Source organism: Lissotriton vulgaris, chromosome 4_1 (assembly GCF_964263255.1).
Source record: "Lissotriton vulgaris chromosome 4_1, aLisVul1.2, whole genome shotgun sequence".
Taxonomy (NCBI): Eukaryota; Metazoa; Chordata; class Amphibia; order Caudata; family Salamandridae; genus Lissotriton; species Lissotriton vulgaris.
In genome coordinates, this window is record NC_141691.1 from 473,918,374 (window position 1) to 473,937,386 (window position 19,013).

The following is a 19,013-nucleotide window of genomic DNA, read 5'->3' on the forward strand; positions in this document are numbered from 1 at the left end:
TTTGTGCAACACATCATACAACAATACAGTGAAAACACCACAATAAAACTCCACACCAGGTTAGGAAAACAGATTATGATGTTATTAATAAAACAAGACCACAACGACAAAATTCCATCCAGTAGAAGTCAAGATATGAATTTGTAAAGATTAAATATAGCACTTAGAAGCATAGAGCTCCTAAACAGTTCATTAGTCACATTGGACCAGGACAAAGTCAAAAGGACACATGCAGGAACAGAAGCAAAGGTGTCATGAATCTGCGAGATGCAGCAGTGATCTCCACGCAGTTAAGTTGTTTCTCCAAATTTTACCACGCAACTGTAGTGATGCGTTGGATCCATGAGCAAGCGTCGGTGTAAACGTTTGGTGGTTCTTAATGCAGTGCGCCAGGTTTTTCCATGACATAGAGGTGATGTATCAAACTTCTCCATGCAGTGCTGGGAATGTGTTGGTTCCAAAGCATTGGCTCTGAGTGTGATGCAGTGGATCCGACTGTGATCCGCCGGCCCGGGTCCTGCAATAGTGGCAATGCATCAATTCTGCTCTCACTGCAGAGGATTTGTTGGTTCAACTGGAGTAAACCCCTAAGTCTACCTCCAAGAATCCAGGACTGGGGTGGCACCAATTGGCAAGACAGACTTACAAGCAGATGAGCCCAGTGGTTGGAACATGAGGGTTCTAAGTCTTTTATGTCCCTGAGACTTAGGCAACAAGAGACAAGCCAGCATGCCCTTGGAGTCACTCTGGATTCAAATGATGCAGGTCCAGTCCTTCCCACCCAGGCAGAAAGAGATCAGCAGGCAGCAGGGCAACACAGCAAGTGAAAAGTTAATCAAACAGCAGTTCCAGCAGAGTGGTAGTCCTTGAGCAGCACAGCAGATCCTGTTCTTCCTGGCAGAGTGGTCACTGGTCCAGAAGTGTACTGATTTGGTAGTGCCAGAGGTCCAGTACTTATACTCAGCTGTGCCTTTGAAGTGAGGGAGACTTCAAAGAAAGCTTTGAAGTGCACATAGTTCCCCCTTGCTGCAGACACTCTACAGGGAGGTAATCAATCTATTGTGTGGAGACAGGACACAGCCCTTTCAGGTGTAAGTGTCAGCTCCTCTCTCCCATCCTGCTCAGGATGGCCCATCTGCATGAAGGTGATCAGCCAGGCACATCTTTTTTTCTGTGTGTGTGACTGTTGAGAGAGAATGCAGGAAGCCAGCTGTCACCCACCCCTGATGTGAATTCCAGAGACAGGCAGAAGGCACCATCTGGCTAATGTAAGTAAAGGCTACTTTCTAAAAGTGGTATTTGCTAAACTGGAATTTAAAATCCAACTTCACCAGACATTGTTGATTTTAAATTGTGAGTTCAGTGACACTAAACTTGAAAGCCTATCTCTTCACAATTGGGAGATACATTTACAAGACTTAATAAGGTAATACCAGTGTTATCCTATGGGAGGAATAGACCTTGCAGTAGTAAAAAACTAAATTGGGAATTTTTAACTACCAAGACATTTAAAGTTTAAAGGTACATGCCCTGCCTTTTAAATACAATGCATCTTTCCCTGTGGGTTATACAGAGTTGTCCTTAGGGGTGACTTATATGTATAGAAAGGGAAGGTTTAGACCTGGCAAAAGGGATTACTTGTCAGATCAACAGGGCAGTTGCAACTCTGCAGTGGCAAGTCTGAGACATGTTTAAGGAGCTACCTATGTGGGAGGCACAATCAGTGCTGTAGGCCCCCTAGTTGCTTTTAATTTACAGGTCCGAGGCACTTGTGGTGCATTTTACTTGGGACCTATAAGTAAATTAAATATGCCAATTGGGGATGAACCAATATTAACACGCGTTTAGGGGATAGAGAACACACACACTTTAGCACTAGTTAGCAGTGGTAAAATGTGCAGAGTCCTAAGACAAATGAAGAGATGGAGGAAAACGTTGGAGGAAGCCCACCCTAAGGCTGTCTCTTCTAACAAACATCATCCACCCAAAGAACAGATCATACACGTCAATATGTAAAGTAGGAAATGGAGAAACTATTGTCTACAAGTGCAGCATACTGTCTAAAATAATCTCGTCAGACAATCTATTCAAATCCCTTTTTTATTAATTTCATGCTTAACCTTAAAACACCATGCTTTATCACCGCAATCTTTGAACATCCAAAAATGTATCTCAGCTTTTAGCTTTCCTCTATTGACTTCTTGTTTCACAGATTCATCACAAACATATTTGTCTTCGTGTACTTTTTAGCCATTCAGTTTATGACGCTCGTAAGGTCTTGGTGCTTGCTATACTTAACTTCATGAAACTCCTGGTGTTGTCTGGAAGAATTTAGCATTGACACTGCTAAAATATTGTATACTTGATCTAATTGTTGTCCATGGCATTCAGATCACTACTTCTATACATCTCTGTAACTAATACTGACACCACTTCCGAAATTAAATGTAAAAGCATATACCTTCAATTGCCTCATGTCTATCTTAATTCTCTGGAAAGATATTGACTCTTTATAGGCTATCTCCGATCATCCTGCTTCATTCTCAGAAGATTATAAACAACACACAAACGAAAATCTTTTGCTTAATCTAAAAGGTAAGTACTCACTCTCAGATGTGAAGGTTACGGGTGTGAAGTAATATGAAGTAGAACCCTTTAAGTCTACAGATAAGTCTCAATTCCTCAACTTTATTGAAGTGAAAAAATAAGGCAATAGCTAAGAATCACTGTCCACGTGCTCTGCAAATATAGCAATATTTTAGTGGAGCCCCTCCTGATTTCAAAAAAATTTGTTTTTAGCCCTAACATTTAATCAAACAATCACCAACCTCAACATCTTTGAATTCACATTCACCATGCCCTGACAGACGAATTCTTGACCAATCATTATAATACCCACACCTAACACCTTCAGTCACACTGATCTTATGAATAACTCAGCAGAAAAATTATTTTGGGAGGTCTTGTGTTGGCAATGTTGGTTTGAATCTTTAAAGTGATGTTTAAGTAATGTGAATGAAAACAGGGAAAGATGGTTCTGATTCTCGTGGTAACACTTATGCAAAGTAAACATAGCAACATTCAGGAGGCGCCAAGCAACAGACGATGACTGCTAACCAGAACTGTTCAGGTGATTTGGTCACTGAAGCTGAGGCAGATATCACCTTTCCAGTTGCCAGGTGCCAGGCGTTTGGTGCTAATCAGATACTGAACTGCACAGGGAAGCCTGACCCCTAAGCCTGACCTCACCACAAAAGTTCTTTCTGGGGCAGATATTCTTGAGTGATAAGTTACATGTGGGCCATGTGGAAGAGGTTTAAAATATACCCTGCCAAGGGAAGAAGCAAATCCCATCCTAGATTATAAGTGGAGGAAACACCTTAAAATTGGAAGGAGTTTAAGAGGAGTTTCTATGGCAGTGAAAAATGTTCCCATAAACAAAAATAGATTTATAAAAAGAATTACACGAATGTGATGATATTTCCCAAAGAGCAGTTTTGCACTGCTACAATTTTCAATGTTCCACTGAAACAGTATTGTCACCATTGCCAATTTATAAATGTTTTCTAGGTATCGAAATCTGCCATTATCTCATGCTCAATTCAGAACCATTCTATGATTTCCAAAATTTTGTATATCTATTCCATGCCTGTAAACCACAAGTGTCTCAAAGAAGGGAAAGTTCAAGCTGTTTTGGAAGGCAAGTCCATTTAAATCAATCGAAACTAAAATAATAAATTGGCTGGTAGGAAGCTTTTCAGCAGGAATGATGTCATTAAATTATGTGAATGGCATTATGTGTGTTTGGAGAGCAAAAATCCTTGGAGGATTTTGCCCTTCCAATAAGGCGTGTTGAGAAGTATGCTAAACCCATATGATTTCAGAACATTCCAAGGGGCATATTTATCATTCTATCGTGCAGCACAACAAAGAAAGTCACCTTGCTGTGCTGCGTTATAGAAAATGGCAGGAATTTAACATACTTACCATTGTACTGTGCATTCTTGCCTTTTCCCAGCGCTGGGGCACAATGTGCCGCATAGAGCCAACGCAGGCACTCTTGCACCATGGTGAAAGAGTGCCTGTATGGTTAGCAGGATTGTATTTGTGCAGGAAGGGACATGTTTCTCTTTCTATGTGTGCTGTAAGAATGCAACACACATAGAAAGGAAAGAAACGAGGAAATAAACATATTTGTCCTCATTACACCTCACCTAGGGAGGATTAGCAACTCTGGTGCATTCATAGGTCTTCCACTTATGTTAAATCCGGGAATGCATCAAAATCCATGAGTTTTGCATGGGAACACCCACACAACGCCCATGAAACGCTTCAGTGGGGCAGAGTAACACCACATAGTGATTTGCGCTGCGTCGCATTACTCTGGATTTACCAAACCACTCAAGCCCACGCAAGGTGACCATGTGTACCTTGATGAATCGCATCTCTAGAGTTGCATCACTTTTGCACCCCAATGCGTGCTGCAAAAGTAACGCAACACATGATAAATATGCTCTTAAGTGTATAGTTGCACTTCTCACAAAATCTAAGTGCCAGTAGAATCATATCTTGGATTTTCCATTACCGTTTCTATTTTGTTGTTTTTTTTTTTTTTGGTAACATCAAATAAATAATCGCATGTGCAGCAATGTAGCAGAACGAAAACATTTACAGTGCATAAACATTCTTCGTAATGCGCCCAGTGTTTCCTAAAAGCAGTCACTTCAATCAAATTGCCCGGCCGTGTTTCCTCCAGGCCATTTCCTCGACACGGGAGACGCTTTCCTGCTCTCTGTTGATGTTGATGTTTTCAGATCTTTGGAAATAGAAGCCTAACACGTTTCCAGGCCGACAGATTTCCTGCCTCGGGACCCTCACATGACGAGACGAAAAGCAAATGCCATTAAATGGCTTTTGTGCAGCGAGTGTTTTCCTTTCCTCGTGCTCCAACTTCCTCTCTTGTGATAACAAGTGATAACGGAGGGTTAGTACTCCCAGCAATGCGTGCAGCTATGGGGATGCTAGCGAGCAGAACGCTATTTTGCATTTTGTTTCGAAACAGCGGTACATTTACTAATATTTTGAAGGACAGGTTGCACATTACAATTTGCCATAAAAATACGCACATATTCTAAATGAAGGTATATTGAAACGGGTACGATGTTTGATTCACGTCTTTAAACATGCCCATGGCACGTGAGCACCCCCAAATTATCCAGGCTGGAGGGCCGAATTAAATGAGCAATATAGTTACCTTTAAAGATACCGTTAGATGTTGTTTTTATCTGGTCACATTTGGTATGTTTAAAGGCAGAGGTCAAATGTCAGGGTATGTCTTCTACCATATTGCTGTGTATACTACACTCTCAACTTGGAGATTGGTATAAACTTATCTTTTTCTGGTTGCAGAGTGAGATAATTTCCTAAATTAATCTATCTGGCAGTTTTGCTGGTGTGAAAAGAAAGGTTTTTTGTCAATTTTTATCTGACACTGCAATATTTAAAAACTTGTAAATGAACTATAAAAATATTTAAAAATACTCAGTATTATGATCTGGTGGCTTAGTGGACTAATGTGTCCACTGTAAGGGGCTGTGTTTGACCTCCTGGTCACAGGTTCACATCCCAGCGGGCCCACTCAGCCTTCCATCCTCCTGAGGTCGATATTATGAGTACCATTGAGTTGGGTAACAATAAACATCTGTTATTCAGCATCAAGACACCTGTCCTGGTTAGCATGTGCTCCACAAATGTGTGGTATAGTTTTATCAGTAAAACTGTATAACGTTAGTGGCCATTTAATTGGAAAATGTGCCGTCTGTAAATGACCATGTGCTATCACGCATTACTTTAGATATATATTTGTACAGGGTGTTCAAAAATTTACCACCAGTTATATACTACACCCTACCCTGCTACTGAAGGCTCATGGCTCATTTACTACACTTTTTCTTGATGTGACGCTTGGTTTTCGTCCCAGTCCCTTTGAGTTCAGTGATGTAACATTGACAGCAGCACTCCTACTCTGAAAATTGCTCCAGCACCACAGAGCTACAGGTAGATCCAGCTGGCCTTCCCTGCAATTTTAATGTATATTTGTGTTTCAAATGTGTGCCTCTGAAATTTGCTCCTTGGACATTATTTTTCACCTCAGACAAGGCACTGCATTATGCATATTGCCTACTTGAGTTCCTCCCTACATATGTGTTGAACACAAGAAGAATTTATAAGGTGCCTAAATAGCAGAGTTTACTTTGGAAAAACATCCTCTTCAGACTTACCTTTCAACACAGTCTGACAGTCTGGAACAGTGATTGGAAGCTGGGGCATCATGGCCCCCAACAGCGTATAAAAATCCATTGTAGGTGGCAACTCCCACTCCTCCTCTCCGCTTTGACATTGAAGCACACATGCTCCACTTGTTGGTATGTGGATCGAAGCATTCCATGGACTTTAAGCAAGAGCTGCCATCTCGTCCACCAACAGCATAAAGCCTAAAACAACAAATATGGCAAAATGTAAAGCAAAATAGACACACATCGAGGTTTCACCATGTTGCCTCTATAGAGCAAGACTTTACAAGCCAACTATAATTACTGAGACGCTAAAGTGAGTGTGAGCTATCAGTGTCAGGGCCACTGCACCCTTAAATGCTATTGATCATGTGGTATCATTACAAGTCTACAGGCAGACTAGGCCTTAAAGCTCAATGCAAAGTCAGTTTGGATACTTTACTAGTGAGACAGGATCAAGTACTGCTTGCTCAGGTGCAGAATCACAGTTGTAACCCCCATAGTTGTAATAAGAAATACCTTTCCTCATTCATTTCTTACTGCTCCTATTTCGTTGCTCCTCTTAGTAACAGTCTTGCTTTTTCTCTCTCTTTCTCTTTCTCTCTCTCTCCAACTGTCTTGTATCACCAATGTTTTCTAATTCCATTGCCATTAATTTACATATTAATCAAGATTTACAAATGATGAGATAATCTACTCCAAATTATGTAAATGTTACTTTGTTCTAGGTACTCTATTCAGATCCTTGACTCAGACATATGCATTGCTACTCCTACTTCTATGTAAGTGGCTACAATGCAAAAATAAGGTGCAGACATCCCCTCAGGTACTGATGTTTGACAGTTATGTGAAATAAAACAAACGTTTCACCCAATGCAGCCAAAAACCCACGAGTTGACAATTATTAAGCAAATAAGGCAAAGTTTTCATCTAGGAAGATCCTAATGTATGTCTGGTTGACTCTGGTTTACCTTCATTGCTGTGCTTTAAGTCTCTTTCTGTGCTATGTAAAGAGCCTAATTTATATTTTGGGTAAAAAGGTACTCTGTTGCACCTCCATCGCCACCATGGTTTCACCCTGCTGACAGCCCGACAGGGTAAGGGATGACCAGCTATCATGGATGAACTATCTATGAGTAGGCAGAATCAATTGCCAGAAAGAAGAGCAGGTTTAAGACTTCTGCTTTCTGTTACTTCCAAGGACTGTGTCATATGACCTGATTTCAGTCATGGCAAGAGGTAAAACAAGTTTTGACCTCATCATTTGGGAGGAGAGCTCCTTTAAGTGGGATTGGCTTATGAGCTGAAGACAGGTCTGCTAGATGGCAGATGGGATTCCCCATTTTGAAATGGGCTCCTGGGTCATTTTACGGTACGGCAAAAGGAAGTGTTGTAGAAGGTGGGGAAGACACTGCGAGAAAAGGACTGGTTGGTAGAATTTCTCCTATCAAGGGCTAATGTACAAGATATATATGTCACCTCTACCACCAACTCCTCAGAACATTCCTGGACCTTGGAACTCTCCACCTGAATAATAAGATGCTCTCCTGAAAAATGACTCTTGCTTTCTGCTTAAAGAAGAGTATGCACTCAAGGACACAAAGACTTCAGGAGTCCTAAGTCCTGCTAACACCTGGGTTGTAGAATTGTGGTGAGCCTTCTGTTTCCTGCTTCCGAGGCACACAAAGCATAAGACTTCTTGTTCTGAAAAGCTACTATATGACCTCTGAGGACTGGATTTTGCAGGAAACCAAGTGTCTAGAATCTTGTCCTGCCTATATGGGCGTCCCAGGACTAAAAAGGAGGAACTTTTCTACCTCAGCTACCAGAGGACAGAGTTTTGTTTGTGAGAAAGAAAAATTGGAAAAAAATATTGTAAAACAAAAAATATTGTGATGCAGAAATATAATAGCCAAAAATATTGCTTTTGCAGTAAAGTAATATAGTTATTCAAAATATTGTCTTTTAATTATTTTATTGTGTTTTTGTTCATATATTCATTTTATGCCTTTTTTAAATGTTGTTATTATATTTTTAAAATATATTTTGTAATTTTAAGTGATTTAGAATTTTTTATTTAATTGTTAATACTGACAATAGTAATGGTGATGGGATACGGTAGGAAGTGAATGAAGTCATTATTAACTATTTATTATATATTTTGTAAGTAAGTATGTGATTGATAACTATCATATATTATGTAATACTGATTTAATTTCCTTATATTTTAGGTGTGGGTTGTTCTATATGTAATGGCCTGGTGTCGTAAGTTTATTAGGTAATAATTATTTAACAATTATTTTTAATCTATCAATACATAATTATTTACTTGATTACTAATTATGTAAATTGTATATTTTAGTTACATTTTAGGTGTAGGCTGCTGGGTTTGTAGGTGTATCAGGTGGGAAGTTAATTGAGTAATAAAATATTCATTAGTCATTGTGATTAATAATTATGTACATTAGGGACTTAGGATTTATTTTAGTTATAATTTAGTAGAGTGTTGGTAGGTTTTTAGGGGTATGAGGTGGGGAGTTAATTAAGTAATATTTTAAAAATAATAATCATTGATGTATATTTAAATATACAATTGATAAATAAACATTATTATTGTGAAACAATATTAAAAACATTTATTTTTGTACTTACCATTATAAGGATTCGGAAAGAATACTTTCGTAAACAATATTTTTGACACAATATTTTTGTTCCACTATATTGTTTGCTCCAATATTGTTGTCAATGATCCACTGGAACAAGATCCTGTTTTATTACTAGGAGGTCACATTAAACCAGACAAGAAATCCAGGTTTGTCCCACTTGGAGCTTTTTGATGCACTGAAAACTAGTTCAGAGGCGTATTGTAGTGAAGGCATTCGGCTTCATGAAGCACCATTCACCTATGGCTTCCAGCCATGTTCTGCTGGAGCATTTCGACTTTTGAAAAGTCAAGTGATCTCACTGGCTATGAAATTCAGGTTAGTCCCTCTCAGAACCTTTTGCCGGGAAAACCAACAGCTTCAGAGGGTGTTTCACAGCAATGTAGCCAACTTTCAGAGCCCCTACTCTGCCACAGCATTGGGCCATAACCTGCAGGCAGATTACAGCTTCCATAAAAAGATTAAGGGTTTTATATAACGTTTGGTGGGCAGGATTATCTATCCCAAATGTGGCGGATATCCTATCCACTTTATTACAAGTGCATTATAGGCTATGGCAGTTTCATTATGTCCGAGGGGATATGTACTACCCTTGTGACTGAGCATCCCATTCTTTAAACAGTAAATAAGGCCCTAAGTTGCAAGGTAAAAACTTTGACCTAGGCAACCTGCTTGGTTTGCCTGGTCTCTGGTCCATCTCAGTAAACCTGAAATTGTACCTAGGTCCTGGGTAACTTCAGAGTGGCACTTTCTTGGCGCTTTTACCTGAGACATTAACATTATTTTCTCCAGTTCCCCTTAACCTATTTTAATGATCTTGTTATATTTTTGCTCATTCAATTTTGCACAGTTTTTTTAAATTGGTTTGTGGATTTTATTGTGTTGTGTACTTCAAAAATATTGGCACTGATTGACCTTAGCAAAATCTCTTGGGGCTTGCTTGTTGCTTGTTTTATAACTACCAATGATTGAGTAAATATTCTCTCACAACTGTGTTTTGAGGTAACCAGTATGGTAATCACTCTTTCATGAAAAGACTACTGTCACACGTGATTATTTAGCAATTTCTATTCTCAATATGTGGTATTGTAGAAAAACTTACCTTTTCTCTCACCACGCCCAGAAAGTCTAGACCAATACCATGTTTGTGATGCTTGCACATACTCAATCTTAGTTTCTTTGCATGGTATCTTTGAAACTGGATTGAAACCAGCAGTGCACTGTAGAGTATCAAAGTGATATCAACTCCTTGAATGTTATGGGTATGGAATAAAATCATGTTCTGAGATACTTGGCTCAAAGGCATGCAAACAAATGGAAAAATCAATAAGCTTAATAATTTAAATAGTAACCTGAATAATCCATGTGAATTATTTAGACATTAAAATATTGAACACAGATAGGATTACATTGGTTTGTTCATCATATGCAAATATATTTGATCAAATAAATGTAGGCTAAACTGAGCCATATTTTAGATTATACGACAATATTTATTTAATATATATTAGGAATGTGAGCCATACATACAATTATCAGACAGTTCTAACTGGTGCACAGCCATTCTAATGCAAACAAAGATGATAAATTTCATCATAAAACAATTAAGAGTTCATTAGTCTCATATGACATAACACAGAAACTAGGCAAAGTATAGTTCATTTTAAAACAGAGATTCCAATTATCCAAGGTTAAGTTGGTAATATAGATTGCATCAATCTGTATATGTGCTGTAGGATCAAAAATAAATGAAGTTAAATGATTGCAATATACTACAATTGTGGGTGAGTTATGTCTAACATGCAGGGCCTAAACCAATGCGTCTGTTATCATGGTGAATTTGCGAATATGTATTTTATTTTATTTATACTGCGATGCTACAATAAATTGTATTTTTTTCCCTGGGAGAGACAGGCAGCAGCCAGGAACAAGATAAAATCAACATTAAATCCAGGACTTTGTTATATTTGCCCACTAAAACCTAGCCGTGAAACAACTGACTTTGATGGGCAGCCTGGAGATATTCTATCACTGATGCTAATAGGTTTTTCTGGAGAAGCATTGATATCTGTTCACCAGCATTCACATGCTAAGAATCTGCATTTAGAGTAATCTTGAAGTTGAGTTGGTGACTGATAGGACTCATATAATTAAGCACTTCAAATGCATGCTCCTTGTTTAGAGTGGAAGGTGTAATGGTGTTGAGCCCTAGGCCCCGATGCATAAAAAGCAAGGACACAAACACAGTTGCTTAAGTGGTAGAACTGGCCCAGGGCAAGTGAAACCGGCCCCTTTTATTATCAGGGTCACATGATCCACACTTGGAGAAGTGTGGCTCAGGGGTTAGAGGCGGCAGACCCGGAAGCTGAGATCGGCCCTGGACCAGGGTTCAATTCCCTGCCTCGGTGGGTCTTGGGCTCAAAAATTCCACGGACTCGATAATTCTCGCTCCGGTGCCTTCTCAACTCACGGGTTCACACTCTGCGACTCTGGGCAATAGCTTGCTTAATCTCCACAACGGCCCCTCGCGGCGGGATGCCTGGCTTTCACCTTGTGGATACCCTGCCGGGGTTATCTCACAGGGGAATACCAGGACGGGTTCCCTAAGCAAGCGCCGGGAAACCCTTTGTGGGTAGCTGTGCGCTATATAAGCTCAAATACATTTACATGTCCTGTGATGCCTGTGCTGGATGGCTGTGGGGTGGGGTGTGAGCCAGCCATCAGAGAGTGGCTGGTATATCAAACAACTAGAACAGTGACCAGCAGGTCACCACAGAAGGTTGCGTGGGAAATTAAAATAAATGGGTTTATGTCTTATTCCAAGGCATGGGTGGATGTTTATTTGCGCAGGTATAATTCATGGAATTTCATACTATTCCTGCTGAATGAATTCCTGAAAATATGCCTCTATACCACATCACGTACTTACGAAGCAGTTAGAGGCAACGGTTTAGCAAAGAAACAACATGAACTGACAGAACGTGAGTGCATGCTGTTTGCTGCATATATTTCGTACATGCTTTTCATTTAGCACAAAGATTGTATTCTAGTCCAGAATTGACACGAGAAAGCGTTAAATGCTAAAATAGAGCGCTGAATGATGGATTTTCATTTTGTGTAATTTTACTTATTTATGCAAAAAAAATTCAGCAAATTCCGCATACGCCAACTTATTCCTGAATATCAGGTGGGTGCGTTCTTGGTGTATAATAAGGTGAAAGGTGCTCTGCAAATTAAAGCGCATAGCATTCAGGTCATTGCTCAATGGGGTATGAAAGTGCTTTTGATTTAAGAAGCAGGTGGTATGTCTTGGTGAGTGCTGAGGATAAATATTACTTGATTTGAGCACCACATAGGGTTACTGATGCAACTGAGTGTAAGGTAGCAGACTACTCTAAGAAACAATCACACAGTCGTTCACGCCATAGTATTTTATGCTTGTTTGTTGAGATGAATTTTAATTGTTTGGTTTCAGCTAGTTGTCACGTGGCAGATATGCACACCATCAGAATGTGAAAGATATGGTACCTAGGAATTTGCAGATGTTATATTGTGTAGATTTGTAGAGCACACTGTCACCAGGGAGGGTTTCCTTAAATGAGTGGAGCTGATTTAGAAGTCATATGTTGCAGTGGCACAAGTTGTGATCATAGCTAGAATCTAGGAATAGATCATCTTCCCTGAGTAGCAGGTATGCTGCACTATTTATTGCTTTTGCTAAGAATGGGAGATAGTCATAAGTTGGATATAGCAGGAACAGATGTTTTTTGCTACTGAGCTGAATTAGATCTATATTTGAGCCACTGAGCTTGGGATCTCTATGGTAAACCATGAATCAATGGATTATAGGCAATGATTGGAGTTTTTTACTGCAGCTGTATTTACAGGCCAATGGCAGCTGCAACCCCTGGCTTGTTCCTTTTAACCCCTGGCACCGCATTTGTGACTTCTTGCTTCAAAGGTGTCAAAATCAGTGTCAAGAACACAAGGGCAGCTGTGCTCACCCTTATGGATGTTGGATGGGGCTACACTTTTCTTATTTCTTATAAATGTTCTTATAATGCCAATAGTAAATGATATTATATTATTCACTATTGGAATGATAAAATTAAATTCAGTTAACTGGAATATGACCATCCCTGACCGCTGAGGTTGATAAAAATACTTTTAAATGTATGATGATTTGAGTGCTTGCAGGTGAGAGTGTGCTTATGTGAGCAAGAGTGTGTGTATGTGTGATGTGTGTGCATGTGTAAGCACGTGTGTGAATGAACGTAAAGGTCAAATGGCATATGATGTCACTCTTGCTACCCTTGGCCTTTGGATGAATTTATATTCACATTGTCACCCTAGACAGTTTGGAGCCAAGACTAGTGGAAGGGTTAAAACTGACCAGAACCCGTTTTTCTGAGTAGGTTAGTGAATTCCCCCATACAAAAGCTGGCACCAGGTATAAAAGTGGAACCTCCAGAACCTCTCACCAGAACACTCTTGAACCTGTGGAAGATTCGGAAGAAGGAATGCCCTACTGTCTGAGGAATAAGGGCTGCCGTGCTGACTAAAGAAGGTAGATTGAAGCTGCTTGCCTTGAACCCAGTCTACCCAGAGTGAGTCCAAGGGACAGTTGGCTTACCTCCAGTGTGAGCTACAGGATCACAACAAGTTTCCGGAGGGCTCCTCACAACTGCTCAGTTAACCATCACTAATTGGTCCAGCCGGGACCTGCTTGGGCCCTTCTACTGGCCTCTGCACTGATGCCCCAAGAGACGCCCCTCAGGTCCTTGCCCCTTGACTGGCACCAGTGTGAACTCCTCCTGAAGAGCAGGTGAAGATACAGAAGTTTAGGGTTCATAGTGGCAGTGACGTGACCTCTTCACACTGAGAATTGAGGGCCAGCAATGACTGCCAACGCAAATCTCCCACGGGACTTGTTCTTCATGCTAATAGCAAGCATCCATTGCGACTGGCAATATTAGGGATGGCCAGCGACAATCACCAACGAGAAGTTCCAGTATCAACGGGCTCTTCAATCTACAGCAACAGTTATCTGCAATAAATGACTGCTACTTCGCGCTACAGCAACGACTGTCTGCAATGTTCAACCTGCTCCTTGCGCAGACAGTCTCCTTCTCACAGGCCCTGCAAACGCAAACAGAAGCCTACGAGCCAGACTTGAGAAGGTAACCTTTTAGTGGGATTAACCTGCTCCCTGTATCTGACCTGCAGTCCATCATGTTTGACCTGACCATGAGACTTTATACGTTTCAGTGCATCCAGATGAACATGAATTGCACTTTGGGTTTGTTTGTGCTATTTTCACTTAACATTTTTAAAACTCATATATTTGGTTCTACTAACTAGGTCTTTGTCATTTTGGTGTCATTTTATCCATTACATTTACTCAATTTTTCTGAATTGGTTTGGGATTTTCCTTGTTTTGCGTTTTCACTTTACTGCTGTTTGAGTCCTGGATACAAACCTTCACACATTGCCTCTAAATTAAGCCAAATTGCTTTTGTGCTGAGCTACCAGAGGGTTAACCCTGACAAGGATTGTGTTTAATATTTGAGTGGGGCTTTCATTCCTCTCAAATAACAGCCCAATTCTTACATTTGGTATATATTTCCAGTGGGTCTATAAATGACAATGTGATATGTTTCAGGACAAAGTAAAACCAGCAATTGTTTCGCTTTTTGTATTTGACTGTTAGGAAACATCTCAATCAACCGTTAGTTGTTTTTACTATGCTGTAAATCAAGGTCTTTATTATTATTCCTCTTACTGATAATTGCTTTCGTATTTTTTTCAATTATTTGTTTACAGACTTGATGCTGGGTTGTACGATCTGTAGTTTAAAAAGCAATCATACAACAGGCTGAAAGTCAATTTAATTTCAAGGAACCGAAAATAATAGCCTTTTATCCCGGAAATAATGGGAGATCGACACAGAACTGTTCCAAAATGTTATATTGCAGCAACTTTTTTTCTGGATCATAAATAATTTGTTTTAGAATGCTATTATTGAGGGAGTTGTAAGGCATGACCTTAAACAACAACAAAAAATACCAGAAGTAAAATAATAGATTCCGGAAATGCTTTTGTTCGATATTTAATACAGTTAGTCATATGCCAAACAAGTAAATAAAAGCTGGCTTTCTGTTTGTGTGAGTACATACTTGCTATTAAGCGCTGCAACCCCTACTGTGCTCCTGGGAGTTGACATGCTGGCCACATAGTTCCACTGCCGTGCCTGCGGGTCCCATCTTTCCACTGTGTTGAGATAGCTCCATCCATCATGCCCACCAACGGCATACATTGGGCCTTCAAGCACCGCCACTCCTGTTTGCAAAAGAAGCATCATGGTCATTAGTTAATTATCACCCAGCCATGTCTGTAGTCTGCTCATCACTGGAGATTGCAATACATTTTATGGCATGTGCGGTAGGATCCCATGCATTTAGCAGCATTGGCATACGAATAAAGAAGAATCACTCTGTATCGATAGCTGTGTTTCACTATAGAATGGACAATTAATATATGTTTAGTAGAACGCACTATTCAGAAGAGTACGGTCCACTTACACTCTCTTCCCCACACCGATTCCCTTTCTGCATACCCCGTGAGGGCTCATGTTGCGTGGGCTGGGGAGATTGCCAGAAGTGTCAGGGAAGGATGCAGTGGTACACAATTTGTCTAGCCATCCTAGCACCGTGCTCGCCTTCTGCAGGTGGCAACTGCATTTCTCGCTCTCTTCCGCTAAGCCTGAGAGCGGGCATGCTGAGTCTGTTTGTCTGAGCTGCAAGTTTATTTTAATAAAGCACAGTGCTCTGCAGGCCTTTGCTCGCAAAGAGGCTGTCAGTCTGTCTTTAAACATGGTACACAGGAGTTGTGGCTTCACAACCCTGAGATTGATTACACAGGATTAAGGAGCGTTGTGTTGGGGGTTGTACGTGGCTTGCGTCTCAACAACCAGCCAGTAGCGGAAAGGTTGCTTTTTCCTGCTTTGTTCAGCATAATGTTTTCAATAGAGTATCCCTGCAGGAAGCACCATTTTTTGTCTGTGATTCCTGGAAGACTGAGCAGACCACAGGCAAATTGGCTGGAGGTCTGCATTAAAATAATAAAGGCAGTAACATCTAATTTACAATTTTTAATTTTTTCAAGTTTGTACTTCGTAGGCAATTCTGTTGCACTAAAGAAATCATTAGTAATACCGTGGTACTGTGCTTGGAGGATTGTTTGCTTGTTCCAATATCCTATTTCTGTAAAGATAATGTTATGTTTCTCATTTAGACAAGGGAGCTTTGTGCTGTCATGATGGCACCAAAGGATTCACATGAAAGATAGTGCAATCAGTAGTCCCTAATCTTTCCACCCTGCTTAAAAATGGGTAGCAAAGTACCTCCGTATAGATCAATGACACATAGGATTGAGGTGATTAAAGAAGCCATATTAGAGAAAAGAAGGTACCCCCACTGTGGCTCAGTGGTTAATTTGGGCCGGGGACTTCTGGCAGTGGCCACTTGTACTAATGTTTAGGAAGCAGAACTTAGTTGTCATCACCAATCTTTGACCCACAGCAAAACAGAGAAAGGCACAAAATAGAGAAGGAAGGAGGAAGAGTCCTACAGGTAAACAGTGAAAATAGAGAGAGCGGTGAATTTAGAGACCCCATAAGTATTGATGTAAAGTGAGAATAGGCAGGGAGGTGAAAGTAAGCAGTGTGAGATGGAATCAGGACTTTGCAGCCTTCTTATTCAGACCCCAATATTTGCAATACGAGTTGTGGGCACTTAAGAAGAATGTAGGACCCCTGTTTTATTTCCGATGTAGGCACTGTGTGGAAGAAACAAAGCTCACCTTCTATATGGGTATGGTGACCCTTATCCTAATCCTGTTACTAGCTGATTGACTTCCCCTTCTCTGCACTGATTTGAACCAATATGAGGAGTTGAACACACTCACTGGAAGTAGCACAGTGTGAAAGATGATGAGCAATGCAGAATATTGAACGTTGCAGGGCACTTTAAATAAATGAGGGTTGTCATGATTGGGAAGCCTTAGTAGACATTTTAAACTTGTTAAAATATTTACAGCAATAATGTTGAGGAATTTTCTCTGTATTTGTGTTTCTATGGAGGTGTATACTGTACACTAACTTCAAGGCAGGATTTCTGTAAGTACTTTAGACAGAGTTCTTGTGAATATATTTATAAACTGATCTACCTCCTATTATGTAAAAAACCTCTGCCATAACAACACATCCAATTACTTTCCATGTATTATACAATTTTTTTAATTAAGTAATAGTTCATGTTCACTTTGCTCTCCAGGGGCCATATTACGGAAAGTATACCGGATGCGCAACGGGCATGTGTGTCCTCTTTGTGGGCACATGGGGCACTTTGTTATTAGAGAAGGGGCCACAGACTCGTGTGCAGCTGCTTCTGTAATACTGATAGCACTGGTGCACATGCAACTACAGTGCTATCATTAGAGGGCATTCCCTCATTTGCATGGGGTTGTAGGCCCATGCAAATGAGGGTTCAGTGAATAAATTTCGAGGGACCAAATATAGAATGCCCAAAATATTGACTCCAAAATATCGAGGAACAGAATATAGAATGCCTATCTAAAAACAGGTAAATACTAAAATATCGATTCCAAAATATAGAAAGTTATATTATAGTTAACTAAAACATCAAATTTTTTAAATGTATTAAAAATAATATAAAAGTAATTAAATATGAAACACAATTCAATAAAACATAGTTAAAATAATGTAAATAAGCTTGAAATGTAAAAAGTAACAAATATATTTGCTTAATAATATAAAATAATTATTCATCTTAATTATAAAATATTTAGAACATTATTAAACATATATTTACAAATATATAAAAACATTATCTAAATATAAAATAAATGATATATAATAATTAAATTAATTAAAGTAATAATTTTTATGTTAATTAATAATTTACACTACATTAAATATAACAAAATTAAAAACATTACATAGCAAAGGGAACAAAATTAGTATTCACACTCAAACGATTATAAAATTAGAGAATTTGTTGGATAGCGGGTGGGTAAAAATTACTATTCCAACTCCAGTGAGTGCAACAGTAGGGAAAGCGTTGGATAGTGGGAGGGTAAAAATGACTACTCCCACTCCAGAAAGGGCAACTGTAGGGAAAGCTTTATATAGCGTAGGGGTAAAAATTACTATTCCCACTTCAGTGAATGCAACGGTGGAGAAAACATTGGATAGCGGGGGGTACAAATTACTATTCCCACTCCAGAGAGTGCAACAGTAGGGAAAGCGTTGGATAGCGGGGGGTAAAAATTACTATTCCCGCTCCAGAGAGTACAACAGTAGGGAAAGCGTTGGATACCGTAGGGGTAAAAATGACTATTCCCACTCCAGTGAGTGTAACAATAGGAAAAGTAATGATTTAATATTTAAATAAGAATAAATTAATTTTCAATACCAATTTAAAATTGATTACAATTAATTACCAATTACAAAATATTTTATAAATAATTAATTATGAATACCAATAAATGTTATTTATTAAACATTATTTAACTATTTATAATTAATTAACAACCAAATAATTTTCAATTCAAAAATTTTAATAAGTAATAAAAAAATACCAATTAATTATTAACAATAAATTATTTATAAACAGACAAAATAATTTAAATACTTATTTAATTAATATTACATTACTTCCCACCCTATTCCCCTTTAACCCACAACCCACTCCAAATAATAAATTAAAACAATTAACATAATTATCAAATAAACAATTAATTAACATTAATTACCAATTAATAACACATAATTACCAATTAATAATTAATTAACAATTAATTAAGTATCAATACGTATAAATAAAAATACATATTTACTTAATTACAATTAAATTGCTTCCCAGCCTATTCCCCTATAAAACCACAACCCGCAACAGAACTAAAGCAAAAAATAAATTAAAAATAATAAATAATTCATAAAAACTAATATTTAATTTAATATAAATAAATTACTTCC

The 19,013-nt window shown here is 39.0% G+C and overlaps 1 protein-coding gene across 1 annotated transcript in view; it reads right to left on the reverse strand.

Annotated features, from left to right (window-relative positions):
* Positions 1-19,013, reverse strand: part of KLHL4 (kelch like family member 4) — an 840,437-nt gene that overhangs the window by 30,665 nt on the left and 790,759 nt on the right. The window contains exons 8-9 of the mRNA XM_086964616.1: positions 15,133-15,295; positions 6,282-6,494 (exon numbers count right to left, since the gene is read on the reverse strand). Of these exons, the coding sequence (XP_086820742.1) occupies positions 6,282-6,494; positions 15,133-15,295 (376 nt within the window). The remainder of the gene's footprint in view (positions 1-6,281; positions 6,495-15,132; positions 15,296-19,013) is intronic.